This window comes from Canis lupus, chromosome 1, assembly GCF_048164855.1.
Source record: "Canis lupus baileyi chromosome 1, mCanLup2.hap1, whole genome shotgun sequence".
In the NCBI taxonomy this organism is placed as follows: domain Eukaryota; kingdom Metazoa; phylum Chordata; class Mammalia; order Carnivora; family Canidae; genus Canis; species Canis lupus.
The window spans coordinates 110152372-110176650 of NC_132838.1; the positions used below are offsets into that span (position 1 = coordinate 110152372).

Genomic DNA, 24279 nt, shown 5'->3' on the forward strand with positions numbered 1-24279 from the left:
TTTTTTTTCTTTTTAACCAACCAAAGTGGATGTATTTCACCATTTTTTAACAAGCAGTAGGACCATACCAGTGCATATCAGGGGGCACAGCAGGCCTGATTTGGGACGCATTTGGGAGGGGGGCGGGTTAGGAAAACAAGCTCTAGCCTACTGTTGCTGTTCTCCACCCTCCATCCTAAAGACCCTCCCTCTCGCTCGCTCCACACGCAGGCCAAGCTGATCGTCCCCAACAGCACCGCGGGCCTGATCATCGGCAAGGGGGGCGCCACAGTGAAAGCCGTGATGGAACAGTCGGGTGCCTGGGTGCAGCTGTCGCAGAAGCCAGAGGGTATCAACCTTCAGGAGCGAGTGGTGACCGTCAGCGGCGAACCGGAGCAGGTGCACAAGGCCGTGAGCGCCATCGTGCAGAAGGTACAGGAAGACCCCCAGAGCAGCAGCTGCCTCAACATCAGCTACGCCAACGTGGCTGGCCCCGTGGCCAACTCCAACCCCACCGGCTCACCGTACGCCAGCCCCGCCGACGTGCTGCCCGCCGCCGCCGCCGCCTCGGCCGCCGCCGCCTCCGGCCTGCTGGGCCCCGCGGGGCTGGCGGGCGTGGGCGCCTTCCCCGCCGCCCTGCCGGCCTTCTCGGGCACCGACCTGCTGGCCATCAGCACGGCGCTTAACACGCTGGCCAGTTACGGCTACAACACCAACTCCCTCGGCCTGGGCCTCAACTCGGCCGCGGCCTCCGGGGTCCTGGCCGCCGTGGCCGCTGGTGCCAACCCCGCCGCCGCCGCCGCCGCCAACCTCCTGGCGTCCTACGCGGGGGAGGCCGGGGCCGGGCCCGCCGGAGGGGCCGCCCCGCCGCCGCCGCCGCCCCCCGGGGCCCTGGGCTCCTTCGCCTTGGCCGCCGCCGCCAACGGCTACCTCGGGGCCGGGGCGGGCGGCGGGGCGGGCGGCGGGGGTGGCCCGCTGGTGGCCGCCGCAGCCGCAGCCGGGGCGGCCGGGGGCTTCCTGACGGCGGAGAAGCTGGCCGCCGAGAGCGCCAAGGAGCTGGTGGAGATTGCGGTGCCTGAGAACCTGGTGGGGGCCATCCTGGGCAAAGGGGGCAAGACGTTGGTGGAGTACCAGGAGCTGACAGGCGCCCGCATCCAGATCTCCAAGAAGGGAGAGTTCCTGCCGGGCACGCGGAACCGGCGGGTCACCATCACGGGCAGCCCTGCGGCCACGCAAGCCGCTCAATACCTCATCAGCCAGCGGGTCACCTACGAGCAGGGAGTGAGGGCCTCAAACCCCCAGAAAGTGGGATGAGGCCTGTGGTGTGTGCTCCCACCCTCCTCCTGCCCCTCCTCCTCCTCTTCCTTCTCCTCCCCTCCCCCGCCCCCCCAACCCCAACTCCTGACCTCAGCTCGGGTGTCGTCCTGCTCCTCGTGGGATGGGGCTGGGTAGGCCTGACTGCACCCCCCCTTCTGGTAGTCATAGGCAGGATTGAGTGATGGCTGGGGATGGGGCCCAGAAGCTCCCTCCCCAGCTCTGAACTGACTCCTTCTTCCTTCCTCCCTATGCTTGACTGGGGCCTGACCCTCCTCTCCCAGGGCCCGGGTCTGTGTGATATCTGTATATATTGCATTTTGTTGATTTTAATAGAAAACAAAGCGTTATTTTCTCTTTCTTTCCCTCCTTTTTTTTTCTTTTTTCTTTTTTTTTTTCCTTTCCTTATTTTTTTTCTTTTTTTCTTTTCCCCGTTTTTTTTGTTTTTTTTTTTTTTTTGGTAAGGATTCCCCCCCCCCCACTTTGTAAGTTTTAATTTCCATATGGGAGGAGGGGAGGGAGCCTCTGGGCCACCTAGAATGAGGGGCCTCCCCTAAACAACACCCCACCTCTTCTGCTTTCAGTTCCAGATCTGGGAGAAGGGATGGGAGTAGAGGTAGCAGAGGAGTCTGAGCTGAAATGGGGTATTTGGAGCAGGGACCCCAGAGTTTCCAGATTTGCTCAGCGACTCTACCCCTTTTGGAGTTGCCTCTCCCAGGTGGGGCTGATCACTGTTTTGTTGTCAGGTCATATGGGGTGAGGGTGTGCAGTGCTGCTGGGAATGAGGCCAGTTCTGGGATTGGTCCAGTCCTGTGGGCAAGACTCTTGTGAGAAGCCAGAACAACTTCCTGTGGCATCTTCTATGGTTTTACCTAGAGTAATGGGAGTGAAGGTCCCTGTTGGGATGTCACAGTGTCAAGTACTTTTCTGGGGTGCCACTGGCACTCCTTACGATGTCACAGGAAATAGTTCCCCAGAGGTCACTTCCTGTGATGATAGGACAGACAGGTACTTCCTATGATGTCTCAATGGGCCTTCCTCGAAGGTTACTTCAACGACATCATGGGAGCATGTACTTCCTGTGGTATCTCCAGGTTATTTCCTGTGACATCATTGGGATGGAGCATGCACTTCCTGAATTGGGCCATGGCCAGTCACTGACTCTCTTCTTCACCCGTACCCCTCTCTGGTGGGTCTTGGCCTGGAGGGTCTGCCTAGGAAGAGAATAAGGGGTGGGACTTGGAATCATATCTGGAGGACTCTAAGGAAAAAGACCCAATATTGTCAGGGTCATCTCTATCCAAATACACCAAGTCTGTGAACTCACCTGGCAGGGAGGGGTGGGAGATGGAGCTAGTGAAAACTGTTAAGACCCCCATTCCCACCCCCGCCTTTCGTGTGCATGCTTGTGTCTGCGTGGCTTTGTTCCATTGAGTCTGGTGAGCCAAATGTGTGGTGGCTCTGTCAGGCCACCATGACCCAGTGTAGAGTTCAGTGAGCCACACAGTAGGGTCCCTTGAGCTGGAATGCTTCGTGTGGTCTGATAGATTAGATTGGCTTGTGGTTTCTAGCAAGTTGGAGTACTTTGATAGTATCCGAGGGATCAGAATGTTTTGGTGCTCTTGCCATGGGCCCTGAGGAGCTAGAATGTTCTAGCAATGGAGTCTGCCAAGCCAGGCAGCCCTGAGAGTTGGTTTGGGAGTGGCTCCCTGAGCACTGTGGCTATGGTCAGCTCTAAGACCTTGTTGGCAGGCTGAGATTTCAGGGCCTGACAACCCTATGGACTTAGAATAGCTGAGACCCACCTCTACCCTCATCCATCTCCCCCTCCCCCTTGGAGACCACCTACACTTCCTCCAACCCAAAGCAGGGCCCCCAGTGCCCTGGTTCCATCATCAGCATCTCTGGGGGAGGGGCACCCCCATGCCCACCCTCTCCCCCGTTTGTCCCCCTCCTAGGTCTTCCAGACCCTTCTCTACTCCATGGCTTTGGGGGAATCAGGCCTCCTCGTCTCTCTCCCACAAAGGGAGAGAAGAAAAGCCAGAGACAATTCCTACCCCTAAAGCCTGGGAGACCCCTGCCCCTCGCTAGAGAGCCACCCCCAAATCAAAATGTGAAAATCCCTAGAAAGCAATAGCCTTCAAGGTACCTTGCACTGAATTTCCCACCCCGGCCCTTCCACCTGATGGGAGGCTGTAGCTTGGGCACTAGGGTGACTTTTTCCATGCCCTCTTCATCTCCAGGGTGGAGGGCAGGCCCCATTTCCCCATCCCCCACCTCCCATCGCTGCTGCCCCCACCCCTAATCTCCAGATTGAACCCAGATGGAGATTCGAGTGCCAAAACAATTCTTGATGTAACTTTGTACATATCTTCTGCAAGGGGTAGGGAGAAGTGGCCCTATGGGCCACTGCTCCCCTCTGCCTCTCAAAAGACCCTATGGTATTTCACAGTATCTCCACCCACAGTGGGTATTGCAGTGTCTAGCTGGGATATCCCCCCTACAGCCCCCCCCCCCCCAGGCCCCTATGAGGAGGGGAAGGAGCCAGGGAGAGGTAAAACATGGTCTGGGAGTGGGGAGGTGGGATTTGAAAGCGCTCATTTGCATATCATTTGCATCCTCTGCTGCCCTGGTTTGTCAGATGCTTTCTATAGCCCCTTTTGCAGGAAGCTGGGTTCCAAGCAGTGGGACCCAGTACTTTTCTCACACAGACACGTCTCTGGAGGCTGGGCCTCCCGAAAAGTGTTCCCTTGGGGTATCTGTGTGACAACCCCCTCCCTATTCACATTTCTCGGGGACCCCCTACCCCACCAGCCAGGGCTATCTGAAAGGTAGTTTGCTAGCTCAGTGAGCTAGTTCACTCACCAGGTTGGTGAGTGGAGAGCCACACACCTTTCCCTGTTTTTACCCTAGGAAGCTCATGCTACCATCTTCTCCATCCCTTGAAAGTCTTTTCTGCATTCTGACCTCAATCTTTTGTGCTGCAATGTGTCCAGAGGGGACACAGATGTGGGGTCAGGGATGGGGATCATTGAAAACCCACTGCCTCTCCCCCCCCTTCCCTATTAGCCAATCAGATCTCAGAGACTCTGAGCGGCCTCCTTGCACCCTGCTCTTCAGCACCCAGTAGGTGCTTAATAAGTGTTTGCTGCATTGAATTGTCTCCACATTCCTTCCCATTTGCCCTCGGGCTCCTAACATCTTCCCCCGAGTGTACCCTCCCCCTCTTTCTTGGGCTCCCTCTGGCTTTCTACTTTCTCTCCTTGTGGCTCCCATTGTTACCTGTCCTGTCTCTATCTTTGTCTGTCTTTTCCCTTCTTCTCACCCCTCTCAACTCTTTCCTCCGCCCACCTCCCCCTTGATTAAAAAAAAAAAAAGTGCCAAACTTCCTTGGAACTGAGCCGCTCTGGGGGGAGGGAACCTCAGATAGAGGGGAGGAAATGGGACCATCTCTCTTGGAGGAGGCCCTAAGAGGCATTGAAAAAGTCTGTGGACATTTAGCTAAATTGGGTCCCCCTTCCTCACCCCTCCCACCCTGAGTTTTTCTTAGAATCTTTGTAAGAAAAAAAAAAAAAGACAGAAAAAAAAAACCCTCCCCTTCAGCTAATCCCTAACCTTTTGGATCTCCCAAATTCCACCAGCCGGGGAGAACCCCACTTGCCTCCTTCCGGAAAATCTGTAGAAAATGGAGAGTGGGGAGACTAGCTCAGCCCCTCTTCTGCTGGCCCGAGGGACGGTGCCAGCTGGATTCCAGAGAAGGACCTCAAAGCACTTATGAGAAGAAGGGGTTCAATGTGCCAAATTCACCTCCTTCATCCCCCGTCTCAGGGGGCTCTGAGCCAACCTGCCCCAGCCACCTTCTTCCGCCCTGTCCCAACCATCTCTCCATGGGCAAGGAGGCTTCACTGCAATAATTATTAGGGGATCAGAAGGTGAAGATCGTGCCATCTTTATCTGCCCTAACGTCTGCCCTGGGCTTGTAGGTGGGAATTACTATGCGTACCCCAAGTGGAGTGGTAAGAGTGGGCTTGCAGACGGTTGGGGACCTATACTTGGAAGAATAGGGTACCACTTCTGAGTGGTATTTCTTTTCCCCTTTCTTAATCGCCAAGTCCCTCAAAGTCCCCTCTTTCTTTTTCTCTTGCCTCTTCCTCCATCCCTGCACCCCCCACCCTCCTTATTTTGTTTCTGATTTGGTGGCCTACTGTTTGGAAAGTGAGGGGATTCCCTTGCATTGATTACTGCTATTTCAGGACCTGGATTCGAGGTCGCGATGTGCTGAGCGGTGGGAAAGGTATTTAACTAAGGGTGGCGACGAGGGTGGCAGTTTGGGCGTCCAGGCTGCTGATTGGGTGCCCGCCTCGCCTCTCGAGACAGCCAGGCAGGCCTTCGCGCTGTTTGCGGCGCACCTGCCCCGCCGACTTTGAACCCCCGAGGCCGGCTGTCGCGAAAGCCTGGCCCGGATGTCACGACGGGGAGAACGGGGGTCGCGAGGCCCACGTTGGGGCCCTGAGGGCCGGGGACACACGTTTACGGCTCTCGTGGAGTCGCGGACACCCAGCCCTGGCATCCGATCCCTCGCCACTGCAGTCAGCTGTCTGGACGCCGCGGTGGAGGGGCTCGTCTCCGCGGCGCCGCTGCTGGTGTGTGCAAGGTCCGTCTCCGTACCCTCTGCCAGTCGCGTTGGGGAAGGCTGGGCCGCAGGGAGGGGGATGGGGGACGTCTCGGGGGGTGGGGGGTGGGGGGGCTGCTGGTTTTTAACCCCTTCTCAGCCAGTCCAGGACACTCTTGTCTCCCAGAGATAATTGGGGGGGACCGCCTAATCCCCTCCCCACACCTTTCCTCCTCCCTACCCGCTCCCCCCCACCCCCAAAACCACCAACCTCTCATCTTCTAAGTGACTCCATCACCACCGGCCACCGGGACCTGCGGCCTCATTGCTCCAGCCCGCCCCACTCGACCGTCAGACTCGCTCATCGAACTCTTTGATTAACCCTTTCTGTGTTCATCCCACGGAAAACTGTGTGTCCGGCGAGGGGGAGGGGGGAGGCGAGGGGCAGTAGCTACCTTTCCTCCATCTCCTCCCACCGCCCATGCCTCCCCACCCGCACCCCATCCCATGCCCTACCCCATCCCTCACCCCTAGGGTCCTCCCCGCCCTGGGGCAACTGACCCTTATAAATATCTCTGCTGTTTGGCTTAGTCCCTTTCAAAGGCGGGGCCAGGGGCGTGGCCTGCTGCAAGTGGCCGCTCAGTCTGGCCCCACTCCTTTCTGTGCCCCCCCCCACTCCCCACCCCTTCATTGTAAATAGTCACTTTTGTACTGGGTTTGAGCCAGGGGACGTGGGGAGTCATTTTTTTTTCTTTGTGTTGGCATCTCAGGCCCCTGGAGGCATGGCCCACATCCCGGTTACATTTGGGAGAATCCCAGAGTGTGTCCTCTCACCTGCCCCACCAGTGCTAAGGATTTCAAGAAATCAGTATTACTCCTAGAGGGAAGGTGGTACACAGATCCCCTGGCAGGGAGGTGGGAGAGGTGTGGAAAGGTGTAGTTTGACAGAAATGTCCCCGTTGTCCCCATCTATGAAATGGGTTCGCCCTCCCGGTTCCCTGAGGAGCCTCAGTAAGGTGAAGTTAGAATCTCTCTTCCCCATTCTCTGTTTGGGACAGACAGGGTAGGAGAGTGGGGGTGAGGGTATGACTGTCTTTGCACAACTGACCCCTAAATCCTTATCGGGACCTTAAGCTCGCCTCTTCCCAGGCTTGTTCTCTCCCTTGGAAAATGGGGGGCTTGGAGGACCCGTAAGGTCCCTTGGGTGTCCCTAATCCTTAGATTAGCTGCCCAAGCCCAGAGCTGGCCCGCTGCCTGCTGTCCCACCCTTGCATTACTTTTCTTGGGCCCAGACCATCCGCCTTGTGGCCATGCCTCCAGTGCCTCCATTCAACCCCTTCTAACTGATTCCTTCCATCCTCTGCGACCAGAGACGCCGCCCACCTCCCCCCCACCCTCCCCCACCACCTCCAGAAGCTCCTGGCTGGGGCCCGCTGCCCTCTCCTCTCTCCTCCCCCACATTGCCATGCCTGGGCCACGCCCACCCCCACCCACCCACCCCCAGTGTCCGTCGTGTGACCTAGTGCACCATGTATTAGCTTCCATGGCCCCCACCCCGGCCCCCACCACACCCCTCCCCTCCTCCCTCGGCGACTTCACCTTTTTTTGCCGCGATAAACGCCATCTCAGCATCTGTGTCTAATGTTGTCTTTTTTGCTTGACATCACACACTCCTTCTTAACCCATCCCCTTCCCTCTCCCTCCTCCCCGCACCTCCACCCTCATCCTAAATTCTTTCCCCCTTTCCCTCGGGGCTCTGGGTATCTAGGGGAGGGGGTGGGGGGGCCCTGAGGATGGGTCCAGGAGGGGGAAGGAGGGGAGTGGTGGAGTATTCTCTCTGGACTGGGTGAGCACCCAGGGCAAGTGTGTCCGAGGGGAGCAAGCGTCCAGGTTTAGCTTCAGGGATCTCAGTGTCCAATCAGGAGGGCCAATGCCACTATTGCCACTACATATACTCGGCACCACAGTCCCACAAACACCCTCGACCCCCATGTTCACACACAGCATTGCAAATGCACAACCCCAGGGAGAGTCAGAATAGCCTAGGGTTATGGTTTTGAAGTCAGGTAAGATCCAGATTCAGATCTCAGTGCTGCTATGGAATCCTGGGATTTTGCCCCTCAGAGCCTCCATCTCCCTATGGATAAAATGGAGGTGTTTTAATGCTATTTCTATTGTTGATGCTAGGATTCAATACACCATCCACTTAAAAGAAATCATTGGGCACGTACAATGTGTAAGGCACCTTTCTGGGTGCTGGACATAAAGCTGTTAACAAAACAGACCCCAAAAATCTCTGCCTTCATGGAGCATATGTTCTACTGGAAGCTGGATATTCTTCTTTAGTAGAGCACCTGGCACATGGGACTCAAAACAATTCAGAGGTTGCAAACCATTGGTCAGCAGGCCTATCTGGTGTACACGTAATCTCGTTTGACCTGAACAGCGTTTTGTGTGAATTCGGTGCCAGCATTTAAACCTCAGGAGACTTCTGAAAATGTGGGGTGCAAGACCCTCTTAAGAAATCAGATGTGGTGTCTTTGGGTGGTTGTAACTGGCTGGAGTGGGCCAGGCACTGCCCATCATCCAAGGCAGGCAGCCTCAGCTCCTCCTTGCCCTGTACTACTCTTTCATGTTACATGCCCAGCCCCCGGACACATTTAAGTTTGCAACCCCTGTGGTCAATGTTTAATACTAATATCTTTATATTTTGGAGGTGTCAGAGGCGGCTGGGCAGGTTACCATGTGCCAAGCAGGAGGGAGAATGGTGTTTTGAGATGGAGAGACAGGTGTAGGGTGAGGCCAGACATGCTGGTTCTGGTGTGACCAGGGCACCTCGTTTCCTCTCTCTGGGTCTCAATCTCCACATATGAAAAATGCCCTACAAAGCTCTCCTTACCTTCTGGAATATTCCAGAAGGATTCCACAAGCGAATCACCCCATCAATGCCTGACACAAAAGACATGCTCAGCACGTGATAGTCACTGTAGAGACCCCTCTGACTGAAAAAATAACAATAAAATGACTCTAGGGAAGGACAGAAACCAAGAGAAGGGGATGGGAAGAAGGAAACAGACCAGGGGCAAAGTGAGAAAGAGACAGTGATGGGAATGAAGAGAGTAGCGGACGTGGAGAAGGATTCTCAATTGCTTGGGGTATGTTTTCTCATTCATTCACTCATTCATTCATTCATTCATTCATGTGTTCAACAGAATGAGCACCTACTATGTTCTGAGGCCCAGGGACATGGCAACAGCCACAAGTCACCACTCTCATATTGCCAGCCCAAAAGCCATATCCCCAACTCTTAGCACATAGTAGATGCTCAAAAGTCTACCATTCTTGGCACTACCAGCACCTCTGGTCCTGGCCTGCGGGTCTTCCAAGTATTGCCTGGTGTTCAGAAATATTACCAAGCCAGGCCATTTTCTGGCAAAGTAGAGAAATTTTCCACCAGGAAGCTGGGAACTTAGAAGGGACTTGGGGGAGAGGGTGGAGTGTGGTTTCTATTCTGCTGTGTGACTTTGGGAAACTCTCTGACCTCTCTGACCCAGGAAGTGGAAAGGAAAGGAGATGAGGTCGGGATGCAGGTGAGTAATGGGGGATTCCTAACTTCCTGGAAGCCTCCAAACCTTCTCCTCTGGTGGGGGTGGGAGGATTTTTTTTTTTTGGCGGGGGGCCTCGATGAGAAGAGAGATGAAGAAAGAAGAAGGAGTTGCCTGGAGGAGGGAGATGGCCGTGGAGGGCTGGGATGGGAGGACGGAGGGAAGAGGGGACCTAGGTGGTGGGTATGGTGGGGGTCTCAGGACTGGCTCTGAGAGGCCATGGCCCAGCAGAGCAAAGTCATTTGGAGCGAACAGAGAAGGTACAGGTGGGCTAGGACAGAGGGAAAGACAAGCGCAAAGAGAAGACACAAAAGAGGCAGAAACAAGACCAAGACGGCGACAGGGTTGCCAAGTATAGCAAATAAAACTATAGTATGTCCAGTGAGATTTGAATTTCAGATTTTTTTCCCTCAAAAGAATAATTTTCTTAAGGATAAATACGTCCCATGCTATCTCGGAGTCGCTGCTTGTCTAAAATCCAAATGTAACTGGGCATCCTGTATCTTACCTGGCAACCCTAGAAGGAAGAGACCAAAGAGAGCTGAGGGGCAACAGTGAAGCCAGGACAACTAGTCAGAGGAGCCAGGTCATCTGAGTCCACTAACAGGAATCCTAAATCTGGCCTGCCTAGCTCACTGCCCCTGTCTCGCCCGGGTCCCCCTCTCTTGCAGACCCTCTCTCTCTGCCCACTCCACTCCTCTTACTCCCTCAGTCTTCCTCTACCCTCAGGAACTGGGGCACAAACATCAAAAATGGTTGAGCCACTACTGTCACTCCTCCCCATGTCAAGTAGGCTGGGTTGGGCTGGTCTTTCAGGGCCAAGACCTGAGGGTTGAGTGGCAGGCAGGTGGGGGTGCTTTCAGGAACACTACTGTTTTCCTCAATCAGGGCTATTGAAGCTTGGAACTGGGAATAAGGATGGGGGCGGGGGGGAGATAGTCTACCGGAAAAACACTCCATCAGCAGGCCAGGCCTTGGTGAGTCTGGCAAGTCAGGGACCTGCCCAGTGTCCCCTCCAATCTCCTGCTTCCAACTCTACCTTCTGAAGAAATTTAGTCTCTAAAGGGTCCTCTCTGCCAACATTCCCACTCCAGCATTCTGGGGAGAGCTCTGCGATGCGGTTTCTGCCCCTGCTCTGCCTCAGATTACCTTCAGTATTTCTCTGGGTGTCTCTCTCACTGTGTCTTCCTCCTTCCATGGCTCTTTTTCTCCCCTTCCCCTTAAAAAAAAAAAAAAAATTCAGCCCACTGTATCCCTGCAGGGCCCTGTCTCTCTCCTTGTCCTTGGGGGGGGGGGGGGCAGCAGGGGGTGTCTCTGACTCACTCTCTGTCTCTGCCCGCCTCTGCATCTCTTTCTCCCTGTCTGTGTACCCAGCACTGTTCAGTGGCAACGAACAGAATCCACTCTGGCCAGTGTAAACAGGGACTTACTGAGGGAAACAGAACCTGTCTAAAGAAACACTGTCTAAAGTGCCTTCAAGGCACTCCCAAATCCACCCTCCAGAAATATCCGCCGGGAGCTACCGCTCCTCCTGCGCGATCTTCAGGAAAGGCTGGTTCCACGTCGCACCAGCTCTGAGGAAGACGGAGGCAGGGCGGCGGCCTCGCAGCTGCCTCCCTCCCCGCTAACTTTAGTTAGAAATTCAAGCTTCCCGCGAAGGCATCTGATTGGTGGAGCCTAAACTTCCTTCCGGGACTCTGCCACAAGGCATTCTGGGAAGTGTAGTTTTGGGCTTGCCAGTCTCTGCAGTCGCTGGAAAGCTGTAGGAGAGTGGAACAGACGCGAAGCAGAATAGATGTTGGGGGTATCTTTTTTTCCCCATTATTGCACACACCTTTTCTCTGTCCATCTCTGTTTCTGTGTGTGTTTCTCACCTTCGGTCTGTTTGTCTCTCTTTTTTGCCTCTTTTTCACTGGCCAGTTGTATTTCAGTCCCTCTGTCTCTATGGCCTTCTCTGCCCTCTTTCTTCGCAACTGTCTGTGCGGAGCCCCACAGTGTTCTTCCCTCATCCTCACCCCATCCCCCCAGTTCCAGCGTTGAGAGGAGTCTCACTCTTGGCCCTCACCCTATTCTCAACTGAACTGGAGCCTCAGAGCTGTAAGGGAATATATGGGTGCCCCCAGTTCCACAGACAAACAAGGAAGAGAGCCCAGGCTTTCGCGTTTCTCAGCTGCTCTCGTGGCAGATGGACCTGAACCACAAGTTTAGTGAGTTCCTGGCCAGGGCTGAAGTGGCCACAGGGTCTTGGGGACAGAGTCAGCTCCTCTGTGGACCAGGTGTAACTGAACAATCAGCGGCTCCCCTGGAAGCTGTGGCCACTGCCACTCCACCCCCTCTTCACTATTCTTCCTCTTACCCAATCGTCTTAGAACTACAGGGAAATGGAGCTGCCTCCTTCTCAGGAAGCCCGTGGTCATTCAAAAAATATTCATTAAGCATCTACTATGTGCCAGGCACTGTTCTAGACATTGAGTAACAAAAGACATTGAGTAACAAGAGCTCCCTATCCCGAGGAGCTTATACCCTATGGCAGGATGAAGAAAAATGAGGTAGAGAAGGGAAAAAGGATTCCAGAAGAGAGGCACTGCAATTTTCAATAAGTTGAATGGAAAGATTTTACTGGAAATGTGACATGTGAGTAAAGACCTGAAGGAGAGGTGGGAGTGGGTGTGTGGATATCTGGGGAAAGAGCATTCCAGGTGGAGAAAACAGCAAGTGCAAAGGGCCTGGAATATGTGTGGAATAGCAAGGAGGCCAGAGTGGCTGGAATAGAGTGAGCAAGGAAAGGATGGGAGGAAATGAGGTCAGAAAGGAGACAAAGGGGGCCATGCTATTTAGGATCTTGGGCACCAGTGTAGGACTTTGACTTTTACTCCTAGTGAGATGGAAGCCATTGGAGGGTTCTGAGCACAGAGATGTAAGCTGACTTAGGTTTTAACAAGATCCCTTTGGATTGGGGGCTAGGAGAGTAGAATGAACAGGGAGCCCAGGGAGAGGGTGACTGTAGCAGTCCGGGAAGAAGACAATCGTGGCCGGACCTGGGGACCCTGGAGGTGGAGAGGAATGGTTAGATACTGATAGAAGATGAAGGTAGCACTTGCCTGCATTGACTGGCAGGCTGGATGTGGGGAGTGAAAGAGAAAGAAGAACCAGGGGCGACTCCAAATTATATGTAACTCTTAGAACTGGAGATTGGTTCCAATTAGGATTAGAAATTAAGAAGCAGGCTAAGGCTAAGATTAAGGATCAGCAGCAATCAGTATTGGTAGAGTTTATTTCGGGGTTGAAGACAGGATTAAGATTCAGGTAAAGGTGACGACTAGCCCTGGTGTTTGGGTTATGGCCATGGTTGGAGTAAGAGTTAGGTACACAGAACCTGGGTAAAGATTGGGTATAGAGTTAAGACAGCCAGAATCAAAATCAAGGCTATGATTATAGCTAAAATCGAGGCTGGGTTTGGATCTAGGACTGGATTGAGGCTGATGCTGGGATCAAGGTCAGGGTGAATTTCTGCTCGGGACCAGGGTTAAGATTTAGACTTGTGATATAAGTGGGTCATAATCATCAGACTTAAGGTTAAGGGTTGCATCAAGGCCAAGGTCATTAAAAAGAGAATTAGGCCACGACATGATGACATTAAGGACAAAGTCAAAGTTAGGTTTATAAGAGAAACAGAGCTAGGGATTTACCTGAAGTCAGAGTCAGGTTAGGTCAAAGGTAGAGCTGAGACTAAGGCTGGGGTAAGATTACCTTTAAATGTTGACTCAGCTTTTGGTAGGATGTGGGTAGGGTCCTGATAGGAGAGGATATTGTCCTGCCATTGGAAATAGATGGGAGTTGAAAATTCAGGAATTTTAGCCTTGGGGTCTTGGCAGCTTTCTGTACGAGAAGGAAGGGTGGGCATGGTATTAGGTAAGGTAACTTTAGCTGCTGTAACAAAGAAACCTTGACATCTCGGTGGCTTACGACAATAGTAGGTTAGCTCCTGCTCACACAGCAGTACAAAGCAGACCTAAAGCAGATGTCCATTTATGGGCTCCACCATCACCAATGGGTGCTGCCCAGGGAAGGGGATAGGGGAGGTAGAGAAGCCTTCCTAACTTCTGCTCATCTTCCATTCACGAACACTTAGTCATTTGGCCCTTACCAGTGATACAAAAGGGGACTCTGGGAGGAGAAGTGTAGATTAACAGCCCTGGAATTGATGGGGAGAAATATCCATGGACAGTCTTCAGCCCCAGAGTTGGAGGGCTGAGAAGGGGGTATGGCCAAAAGTCCAGATAGACGGCAGAGATCGAGAAGGCAGAGAAACGGGACGCCTGGGTGGCTCAGTGGTTTAGCGCCTGCCTTCAGCCCTGGGGTGATCCTGGAGTTCCGGGATGGAGTTTCGCATCGGGCTCCCTGCATGGAGCCTGCTTCTCCCTCTGCCTGTGTTTCTGCCTCTCTCTGTGTGTCTCTCATGTATGAATAAAATAAATCTTAAAAAAAAATAGAGAGAGAGAAGGCAGAGAAACTCAGAGACAGAGAGAAATGGACAGAGACCATAGAGGGGAGGGGAGCAGTCAGAGAGAGGGACAAGAGACTTAGGTAGAGGACAGAGACACAAAAAGGAGAGAGGGGGATCTAGAGAGCTAGAGAGATGGGGGATAGAGACCCAGAGAGAAGGGGACAGAGATCAAGAGGGGGTGAGTAGAGATCCAGAGAAAGAAGAGAACCGAAAATAGAGGAAGCCAGGCAGAGTGGCTGGGGGCAGAACCCAGAAGCCCCCTCCTCACGTTCCCTGGAGTCACCCTTCCTCCTTCCCCCTCTCTTCACTCAGTGAGGCAAGACCCCCATTCTGGGTCTTTCCAAGGTGACAGCTATATGTAGCTCATGTGTTTCTTTTAGCAAACGAAGTAGCATTTTCCCCTTCTTTTTCTTTTCTTTTCTTTTTTTCTTTCTTTCTTTCTTTTTTTTTTTATTTTTGTATCTTAGAGGCAAGAGGGAGCCTACCCAATTCTGACCTCCCCTCTTTAAAAAAACGAAAACAAAACAGTCATAACGTTTTCCTCTCTTGCTATAGATTCCAGAGATTGGGTGGAACTTTGAGGATGAAGGTAGAAAACAAGTGGCCTTTGGTGAGGGGTATCCCCACATCACCCCAGGTGCCTTTGGCTCTCTTCTCCCCACAGGAAGACTGATCCCTGGAGATGTTTTTTGAAATACAGACCATTTATGGATAAAGGGGGGTGGGCAGAGGTCTCTAAGTGGGCTTCTGCCTAACCCCCCCCCCAAGGCCCAAAGGTTCATGTGTCCCTAGGGCAAGATGTACTTTGCCAACCTCCCATGGCAAGATCCTTTTGCGGGCAAATAAAGTCTCCAGGACCCACACCCGCCACAATCTAGTGACTGCTCAAGGCCTCAGGCATTGAGGGGCGGGGCGGGGCCAGGTGTCAGACTGGGGTGGCCTGGGACAGTCCCAGGCCAGGTCGGAGGGAGAAGCCGTGGCTAGAGCGGGGAGGGAGGGAGGGAGGCGTGGTGAGCTGTGCGCGGCTTCGGGCTCGCCCAGGCCTGGAATTGACAGGTGGGCGTGGCTTAGCAGCATCATGCCTGGGATTGGAGGGCTGAGGCGTGACGACATCGTGCTGGGCGTGGCTAAGGGACGCGCACCCCGGGAGACTGAAAGGAAGTTATCACTTCCTAGTCCTGGATCGCGGGGCGGCGGAGAGGGAGTGTTTCCGGAACCCGGGTTCGCAGAAGTTTGTAACCAGCGCTTTAGCAGAGGATCCGGAAAGTACCGCTGTAGCTGCTCCAAGCGCTGAGGCATACGCAGGATGGCAAACGTAGCACCCAGCGGACGCACAGTGAAGCTGATGGGATGTCACCCGGCACACACTGCGGAACGACACACTAGATCCAATAGGCTGCCCTTGAGGAGCCCCCTCCCCGACCCCGCCGCAGGCTGGGTGGCACCTGATGCGCACCGTCTCCTCCAGTCCTCCCTCACAAGGCCTTATGAGGTAGAAACTGATTATCTCCATTTTACAGACAAGGAAAAGGAGTCACAGAGACGCTAAGTAACTTGCCTGAAGTCGTCCAGCTAGTGAGCCGTGAGCGGGAGTTGAAGTCCTGCAACCTCCTTCCCGAGCCTCTGCTCTGATTTACTAAGATTCAAATGCTCCCACGGACCCCAGGAGCAGACACAAGGTAACAAGCAACAAATGCACACAACGCACACTCCGACTGAATGAATGATCCCCTCACCCTGTCCACCTTGCCAGCGGTGGGACTCCGCCACTCGGCCTCCCCACCTTACAAGCCTGGGGTCCTCTCCTGACCCCAACAATGACAGCCCTTGCTTTGTCCGGCTTTCCTGGCACAGATGGGGTCAAATAACCAAAGTTTCTAGCCACTGAGCATGAGACCCTTGGAAAGACCCAGCATGGACTTCAGAGTGTCCTTGACCCCTGAGATTGGGTTAACTTGGAGGGAGTCCTCACCTAATAGTTAAGAAGAGATACTTCAGTCTTGTCACCCTTCCCTTGTCATTGACTACCTACCGGATCATGGAAAAGGCTGTCTCTGGTTCTCTTTTTTCCCATTTATATAATGGGGATCATGAAGGACCTTTATGGGTTGTTGGCAAACACTGAGCTGTTTATAAATCACTTAAAACAAAGCCTGATACAGATTAAGGGCTCTGTTGGTGCTAGTTATTAGGAGATGTGAGTCTCAGTTTATCTGTCTGAGGGGCGTGGCATGGACCAAACCAGTCTGAACCTGAGCACCCAGTGAACCCTCTGAAACTGCACACAAAACTGCATGTGTTTACCTACCCCTTTTGATTAGATCCCCCAGTGGGCCCCCCAAATGGTAAGAGAAGTCCACAGAAAGGCACCAAGAGGTATCTTTCTCTATAGCAAGGGATCCCTAATCCTATCACTTTCTGCTTATAACCCCTGCCCTGACCCCAGGCTTCCCGTGTAAAATCCACACTACCTGCTGTGGTCTGCAGAGTCCCACTCCACTGGCCAACTCATCAGTCTGATCTTGAGGGGACCTGGATTCAGCCTGGCTGGCTCTCCTTGCCCACCCCTCCCTCCCCATTCCTGGTGGTCTTCTCTCTCTGCTCATCAACACACCAAATTCTGTCTTGCCTCAGGGACCTTCTACATTTGCTTTTCATCTTCTTTCCGACTCAACAGCTGACCTAAAATAGCCACTCAACTTCACCTCACCCCAGAGTCTCTAATGAATATCCTAATTTAGAGTCTTTATAGCAGGAACACCATTCATTCATTGATTTCAACACGTCTTTATAAAGTGTAGGTGCCAGATGCTGTTCTAGGCAACACACACAGCAGTAAACAAGACAAAAGTCGTTGCCTTCAGGAGGCTCACACTCTGAACCTCTTAACTATTTGCTTATTTGCTGGTCTGTTGTGTTCCTCCTGCACTCCACCCCCAAGTAAAATGTTTACTCCTTGAGAGCAAGGAGCATTTCTGTCTCCTGCTCTCCAAAGCTTTTTAAAATGTTAAAATGTATCCTAAACAGGATCTTCACATAGTCTCAAAGTGTCATTTCAGACATTACTTGGTAATTCCAAAGGGGAGAAGGCACCTATATAGTGGTGAGATCCGAACACCGCCTTAACCAAGGCATGTGACACCTCTCCCCACACAGAAGGACAGGACCAGGATAGCACTTTTGCACTATGATTGTATGAAATGCATGCATCTACTCACGAGGAAAAATCAGACAAACCCAAATTGAGGGACACTACCAAACACCTGGTCTTTTTTTTTTTTTTTTTTTTTTTTTTTTTTTAGTATCAATCTCATGGGAACAAAAAAAGGCAGGAGAGTGTTCTAGATGAAAGGAAACTGAACAGACATTATCACTAAATGTAGCATGGATCCTGGATTTAGGAAAGTGAAGCTAACAGTATAAAACACATTATTGAAATGGTTAGGAAAATTTGAATATCTATATTTGATAATAGTGGTCTATTTATATTTTAAGTTCCTTGAATTGGATCACTGTACTACGGCTGTTTAGGAGAATGTACCTCCTGTTAGGAGGTGCATGCACATTGAAATATGTACCAGTGTCATGTGTCATAATAATCTAGCAAGGGCACCTGGGTAGCTGAGTTGGTTAAGCATCTGACTCTTGGCTTCGGCTCAGGTCATGATCTCAGGATTGTGAGATTGAAGCCCCTTTCAGGCTCTGCTCAGAGGGGAGTCTGCTTGAGATTCTCTCCCTCCCCACCACCTGTGCTCTCTCTCTCTCTCTCTCTATCTAAAATAAATAAATGAATCTTTAAATAATCTAGCATATGCAGGACACGTGGTAGAACAGAGATCAAATGAGAATGGCTATGTGTCAGGGGCGCCTGGGTGACTCGGTCAATTAAGCATCTCCTTTTGGCTCGGGTCATGGTCCTAGGGTCCTGGGATCAAGTCCCACATCGGGCTTCCTGCTCTGCAGGAAACCTGATTCTCCCTCTCCCTCTTCCTGCCACGCCCCCTTCTTGTGCTCGTGTTCTCAATCTCTCTGTCAAATAAAGAAATAAAATCTTATTTTAAAACCTTATTAAAATAGAGAAAGAGAGAGAGACTGGCCATGTGTCAATAACAAGTGGAGGGTTTAGCTTCACTAAACCATGTTCTCCACTTTTGTGTGCGTATTACTACTCTGCTCAGGCTGCTGTAACAAAATACCATAGACTGGGTGGCTTAAATAATGGAAATCTATTTTCTCATAGTTCTGGAAGTCCAAGATCAGGATTCCATCTGCTTTGGTTTCTGGTGAGAGTTCTCTTCCTAGCTTGCAGACAGCCACCTTCTCTCCTTCTCCTGGTGTCCTTATGTGGCCTTTCCTGTGGGCTCATGGGGACAGAATGATTGACAGAAAGAAAGAGAGTATGTTCTCAGTGTCTCTTTCTCTCTAAGGACACCTCATCCGATTAGGGCCCCACTCTTACTGTTCTCATTTAACCCTAATTACCTCCCCAAAGATCCCATTACCAAATACCATATGAATAGGGTGGAAAAGGAACCACAATTCAGCCCATAACAATGTATGCTTGAAATTTCCGTAATCAAAAGTTCTTCAGGATAATTTTCAAACACTGGTGTGCATTAGAATCACCCAGAGTGCTGGTCTAAAATGCAGCTATCAAAATAAATAAATAAATAAATAAATAAATAAATAAATAAATAAATAAAATGCAGCTATCGGGGTTCTCCAGGTGGCTCTGGGTTAAGTGTCTGACTTTGGGTCAGGTCATGATCTCAGGGTCCTGGGATCAAGCCGAGTATTGCGCTTTCTGCTCAGCAGAGAGTCTCCTTGTCCCTTTCCTTCTGCCCCTCCCCCTGCTTGCACCCTCTCTGTCTCTCTCTCAAATAAATAAAATCTGAAAAAATAAAATGCAGCTACTTGAGGATCTATCCTCAGAAACCTCTGATTCTGTGGTGTCGGAGTAGAGGCTGCATTTTTAACAAGCTCCCCAAGCTCCTCCTGATGACTCTGGGATAACCATCACCTTACTCCACTCCTAGCCTTGGAGAAATAGTGCCAAGAACTAAAATCCAGGAATTAAGGTGCAAAGCAGTCTTGCTGAGAGCAAGTCAGTGGACTCTGGGGAGCTACATGTATCCCCCACTGTTACTTCAAACATATTTCAGCCATTCTATCATTTCATCCGTATACTCCATGCAGGGAGTATTTTTAAAATAAGGGCTTTTCGGGGGCTGTCTGGGTGGCTCAGTCGGTTGAGCATCTGACTCTTGGTTTCAGCTCAGGTTGTGATCTCGGGGTGGTGGGATGGAGTCCCCCCAGAAGGGCTCTGTGCTCAGCAGGGAGTCTGCTTCAGGATTCTCTTTCTCCTTCTGCCACTCCCCACCATGTGTGCTCTCACTCTCTCCCTCAAATAAATAAATTATTTTTTTTATAAAAAGAGCTTTTTAAAACATCATGAAGATACAATGATCACACCTAAAATTTTTTAGAATAATTTCTAATACCACTTCATAAAACTGCTATGTCCCCCAGCATGTTTAGACTTTTAAGAGGAGTTGTTTTGTTTTTGTTTTTAAGATTTTATTTATTTATTCCCGAGAGACACAGAGAGAAAGAGACACAGGCAGAAGGAGAAGCAGACTCCCTGCAGAGAGCCTAATGAGGGACTCTATCCCAGGACCCTAGGATCATGACCCAAGCCAAAGGCAGACGCTCAACCACTGAGCCACCCAGGCACCCCAAGAGGAGTTTTTTTTAAGTGTCTTTTCTTCTTTAGTAATCTCTCCATCCAATGTGGGGCTCGACCTCATGACCCTGAAATCAAAATCACATGCTCCTCCTACGAGCAGCCAGGCACCCCAAGGAGCTTTTACTCTTACCGTGAAGAATTTTTCGTGGTGGGAAATTAGGCCAACGACTACAGACAGCAACTGTTCAATCTCATGAAAACAGAAAGTTATCCAAGAAAAATGTAGTCATAGCATACTATAAGGCTCAGCTGGGGACAGGATTTTATGTAATCATAATAGGGTAGGCATGAATACTGATCTAATAATAAATCCGGAAGCAATTCTTCAGTGAGGAAGGAGAGAGTAAGTGTCCTAGGGGGAGGGGGTGTGTGTGTATGAAACCCTATCACCTTCCAAACCAGTGGAAGTCAATGGATAACGTGAAATAGAAAAATAAGGGGTAGCAATTTAAACACATTATCTAGAATCCTGGGAGTAAAACACCAAAAGAAAGGATACAAGAGTTCAAAGCATTTGGTAAGAATAAAAAATAAATTAAAATAAATAACTGACATACAATGCACCAAGGGTCCTTAAAATGGAGTGTCCAAAGAGTCTCTCTGAAGGATGGGGGTCCTTGCATCATAGGGTTGTGTGTTTGTATGTATTTTGGTGAAGGAGCGGGGTGCTGGAATCTGGAAAGGGAAGGGTTCTCTGAGATGAGGCAGTGGGAGTGGGAGGAGGCAGGGCCTTTAGGATTTGTGAAGATCCCAGCATAAGTTCAGGAGACTCTCACTCCATCACCAAGAAAGCTCAGGAACCCCCAGGGAAGGCTAGACTATTGTCCTAAAAGGAAACAGGGCACATTCCATTTGGGTCAAAGTTGTCCTTTACAAATGTGTAGCTAAACCCCTAAGGATGGTGAGGTACCCTAGGGCAGTTAACTTCCAGGCTAGGAACTGTGAGGAGAGGGAATGGGGGAGGGGGAGGCAGACCTTGGCTGAATCCAATGGGAAGCTGGATCCCATTGAAGCATCAGAGACAGAAGAGAAGGGCAGAAGTGACCTGAGAGGAGCTTATGGAAGCTACCCACAGTGGGGGGGAAGTGCAGGTACAGACCAATATGTCAGATCCCATTTGTAATCAGAAGGGAGGATGGTGCCCCCCCCCCTTTCGACAGGTAAATGGTTAAACTCACTGAAGTACATCCATGCCATGGACCACGACTCAGCCATAAAATGTAATGAGCTATTGGCACGTACAACAGCTTGGATGAATTTCCAGAGAATTGTGCTATGTGAAAAAAAGCCAGTCCCAAAAGGTTACGTACCATATTATTCTATTTCTGTAACATTCTTGAAACAACAAAAATCACAGAAATGGAGACTAAAATATGTTGCCAGGAAAAAAATAAAAATAAAATATGTTGCCAGGGATTAAGAAGAGGGTAGGAGGCAGGAGAGAGGTGAGTGTGTTTATAAAAGGAGCAGCCAGGTGATCCTTGGGGAATGGAAATGTCTGTATCTTGATTATGGTGGTAGATATGCAAAACCTACACGTTATAAAATTGCATAGAACTAAACATACACACACATAGATGGGTTCAAGTAAATGCAAAATTTGGACAAGATCAGGGGGTTGTATCAATGTCTGCATCCTGGTTGTGGTATTATATTATTGTTTTGTATTATCATTTAGGCAAACTGATTTAAGAGTACACAGGATTGGGACACCTGGGTGGCTCAGTGGTTGAGCGCCTGCCTTCAGCTCAGGGCATGATCTCCAAGTCCAGGATCGAGTCCTGCATTGGGTCCCTTACAGGGAGCCTGCTTCTTCCTCTGCCCATGTCTCTACCGCTGTCTCTCTGTGTCTCTCACAAATAAATAAATAAAATATTAAAAAAAAAAAAGAGTACACAGGCTCTCTATTATTTCTTATGACTGGATGTGACTCGACAGTTTATCTCAAAATAAAAAGTTTAATTTGCAGGGGCAGCCTGGGTGGCTCAGTTGGTTAAGTGTCTGCCTTCGACTCAGGTCATTATCCCAGGGTCCTGGGATTGAGCCCTGCATCCAGCTCCCTGCTCAGCGGGGTGTCTGCTTCTCCCTCTCCCTCTGCCCCTCCCCTTGCTTGTACTCCCTCTCCCTCCCTCTCTCAAATAAATATTTTTTATTTTCTTTAAGATTTTATTTATTCAAAAATAAAAAATAAAATAAAAATAAATAAAAGATTTTATTCATTCATGAAAGACACAGAGAGAGAGAGAAAGGCAGAAACACAGGCAGAGGGAGAAGCAGGCTCCATGCAGGGAGCCTGACATGGGACTCGATCCCAGGTCTCCAGGATCACGCCCTGGGCCGAAGGCAGTGCTAAACCACTAGGCCACCCAGGCTGCCCAATAAAATCTTAAACAAAAAGTTTAATTTTACAGACGCCTGGTGGCTCAGAGGTTGAGCGTCTGCCTTTGGCTCAGGGCCTAATCCCGGAGTCCTGGGATTGAGTCCCGCATCCAGCTTCCTGCATGGAGCCTGCTTCTCCCTCTGCCTGTGTCTCTACCTTTCCTTCTCTGTGTGTCTCATGAATAAATAAATAAAAATTTTTTAAAAGTTTAATTTTAAAAAAATCATTTATGAGATGCAAACACAGGATAAAAACCTGCAGAGTTTACCGTATAAACAGAGATACAAAGGTGCTGTATCCTCAGAGTGTTTTCTGGGCGTACACAGATGGGTTTCACATTGTGGCCGCCAAAGTCAAGGCCCAGGGCCTGGCCAAGACAGGAAGTAGAATGAAAAACCCTTCCATATTAAAATGGGACCCCAAAGTGTCTTTCCAAGTTAGGGCAAGCCAGATCTGAACCTGCCTCCTTGCCCCAACTCCAGGAGCAACAGCCCTGATACTGAGCAAAGCAGGTGAAGGAAATTTTCAAAAGTCCCTGAGAAGTTGTGACCTCAGAATGACTCCAGAACAGATGGACACCCCTGGGATAGATAACTGGGTGAGTCAAAGAACATTAAGGCAGAACTGGATCGGAGGTGGCTCTGATTGGAAGGGTTGTCCCAGAGCACGGCCAAAGCAAACACAGCCTCTGGCGGTATCACATCCCTATCAGGACTAGGGGAAATCCCACAATTGAATGTAAACCTCAGTGATCATCAGTCAGAAATAATCACGTCACAAGGAAATACTACAACACCAGCAAGAGCCAAGAGAACAGAGCAGGTGTGGCCAGACTTCAGGTGCTAGAAAGATTAGACGCTGATTTTAAAGATTTATTTATTTATGATAGACATAGAGAGAGAGAGGCAGAAACACAGGCAGAGGGAGAAGCAGGCTCCATGCCGGGACCCCAACGTGGCATTCGATCCCGGGACTCCAGGATCGCACCCTGGGCCAAAGGCAGGCGCTAAACCGCTGAGCCACCCAGGGATCCCCCTCGACGCTGATTTTAAAAGTTACACTTACCATGTTGAAATAAGGACAGGCCCCCACCTGCTGGGGGCCATCTGCTGAGACAACATCTGCTGAGAATTAGGAAACTATAAAAAAGTGATGGTTTTTTCTAAAGATAACCAGACAACTAGAAATGAAAAAAAGACAAGGGATCCTGGGTGGCTCAGTGGTTTAGAGCTGCCTCCCACCCAGGGTGTGATCCTGGAGTCCCCGGATCGAGTCCCATGTTGGGCTCCCTGCGTGGAGCCTGTTTCTCCCTCTGCCTGTCTCTGTCTCTGTCTCTGTCTCTGTCTCTCTCTCTCTCTCTTTCTGTGTGTGTCTCATAAATAAATAAACAAAATCTTAAAAAAAAGAAGAAGAAGAAGAAGATTGGGGGATCCCTGGGTGGCTCAGCAGTTTGGCACCTACCTTCAGCCCAGGGTGTGATCCTGGAGTCCCAGGATCGAGTCCCGCATAGGGCACCCTGCATGGAGCCTGCTTCTCCCTCGGTCTCTATCTCTCTCTCTCTCAAATAAATAAATAAATAAATAAATAAATAAATAAAATATTTTTTTAAAAAGAGATAAAGAAAAAGAAAAAAGACAAGCACTGAAATTTAAAACTCAACAGGTGTGTTTAACAGCAGAATGGACACAAAAGATGAAAAGGCAGAAGAAGTCATCCAAGACATAGCATCAGGAAAGGGAGAAATGGAAAACACCGAGGGAGAGAGAGGCTAATAGATAGATAATGTAGGGAAGAGGAAAAAAAAATGTAGGGAAGAGGTCTAACACATATACTTAATGCCAGGCCTAGAAGGAAAGGAGAGAGAGAATAGGGCAGAAGTAATACCTGCAGAATGGTTGAAAATTTTCCAGAACCTATAAAAGACATCAGATTACAACTTGAAGAAGCCAGCAAATCCAAAACAAGACAAAGAGGAATACACACATTGAGAACTCATAATAAACCTGTTAAAAAGCAGCCAGGGAAGGAAATAGATTACTTTCAGCGAAAGTAGATTGTTAAACTGGAGGTGACTTTGGGGCACCTGTCTGGCTCAGTCAGAAAACTATGCAACTCTGGATCTTGGCGTGGTGAGTT

The 24279-nt window shown here is 50.6% G+C and overlaps 1 protein-coding gene across 1 annotated transcript in view; it reads left to right on the forward strand.

Annotated features, from left to right (window-relative positions):
* NOVA2 (NOVA alternative splicing regulator 2) overlaps window positions 1-4907 on the forward strand; it is a 28180-nt gene extending 23273 nt beyond the window's left edge. Inside the window, exon 4 of the mRNA XM_072774167.1 lies at window positions 211-4907. Within this exon, the coding sequence (XP_072630268.1) occupies window positions 211-1293 (1083 nt within the window). The 3' untranslated portion in view covers window positions 1294-4907. The remainder of the gene's footprint in view (window positions 1-210) is intronic.
* The last annotated feature ends 19372 nt before the right edge of the window (window positions 4908-24279 follow it).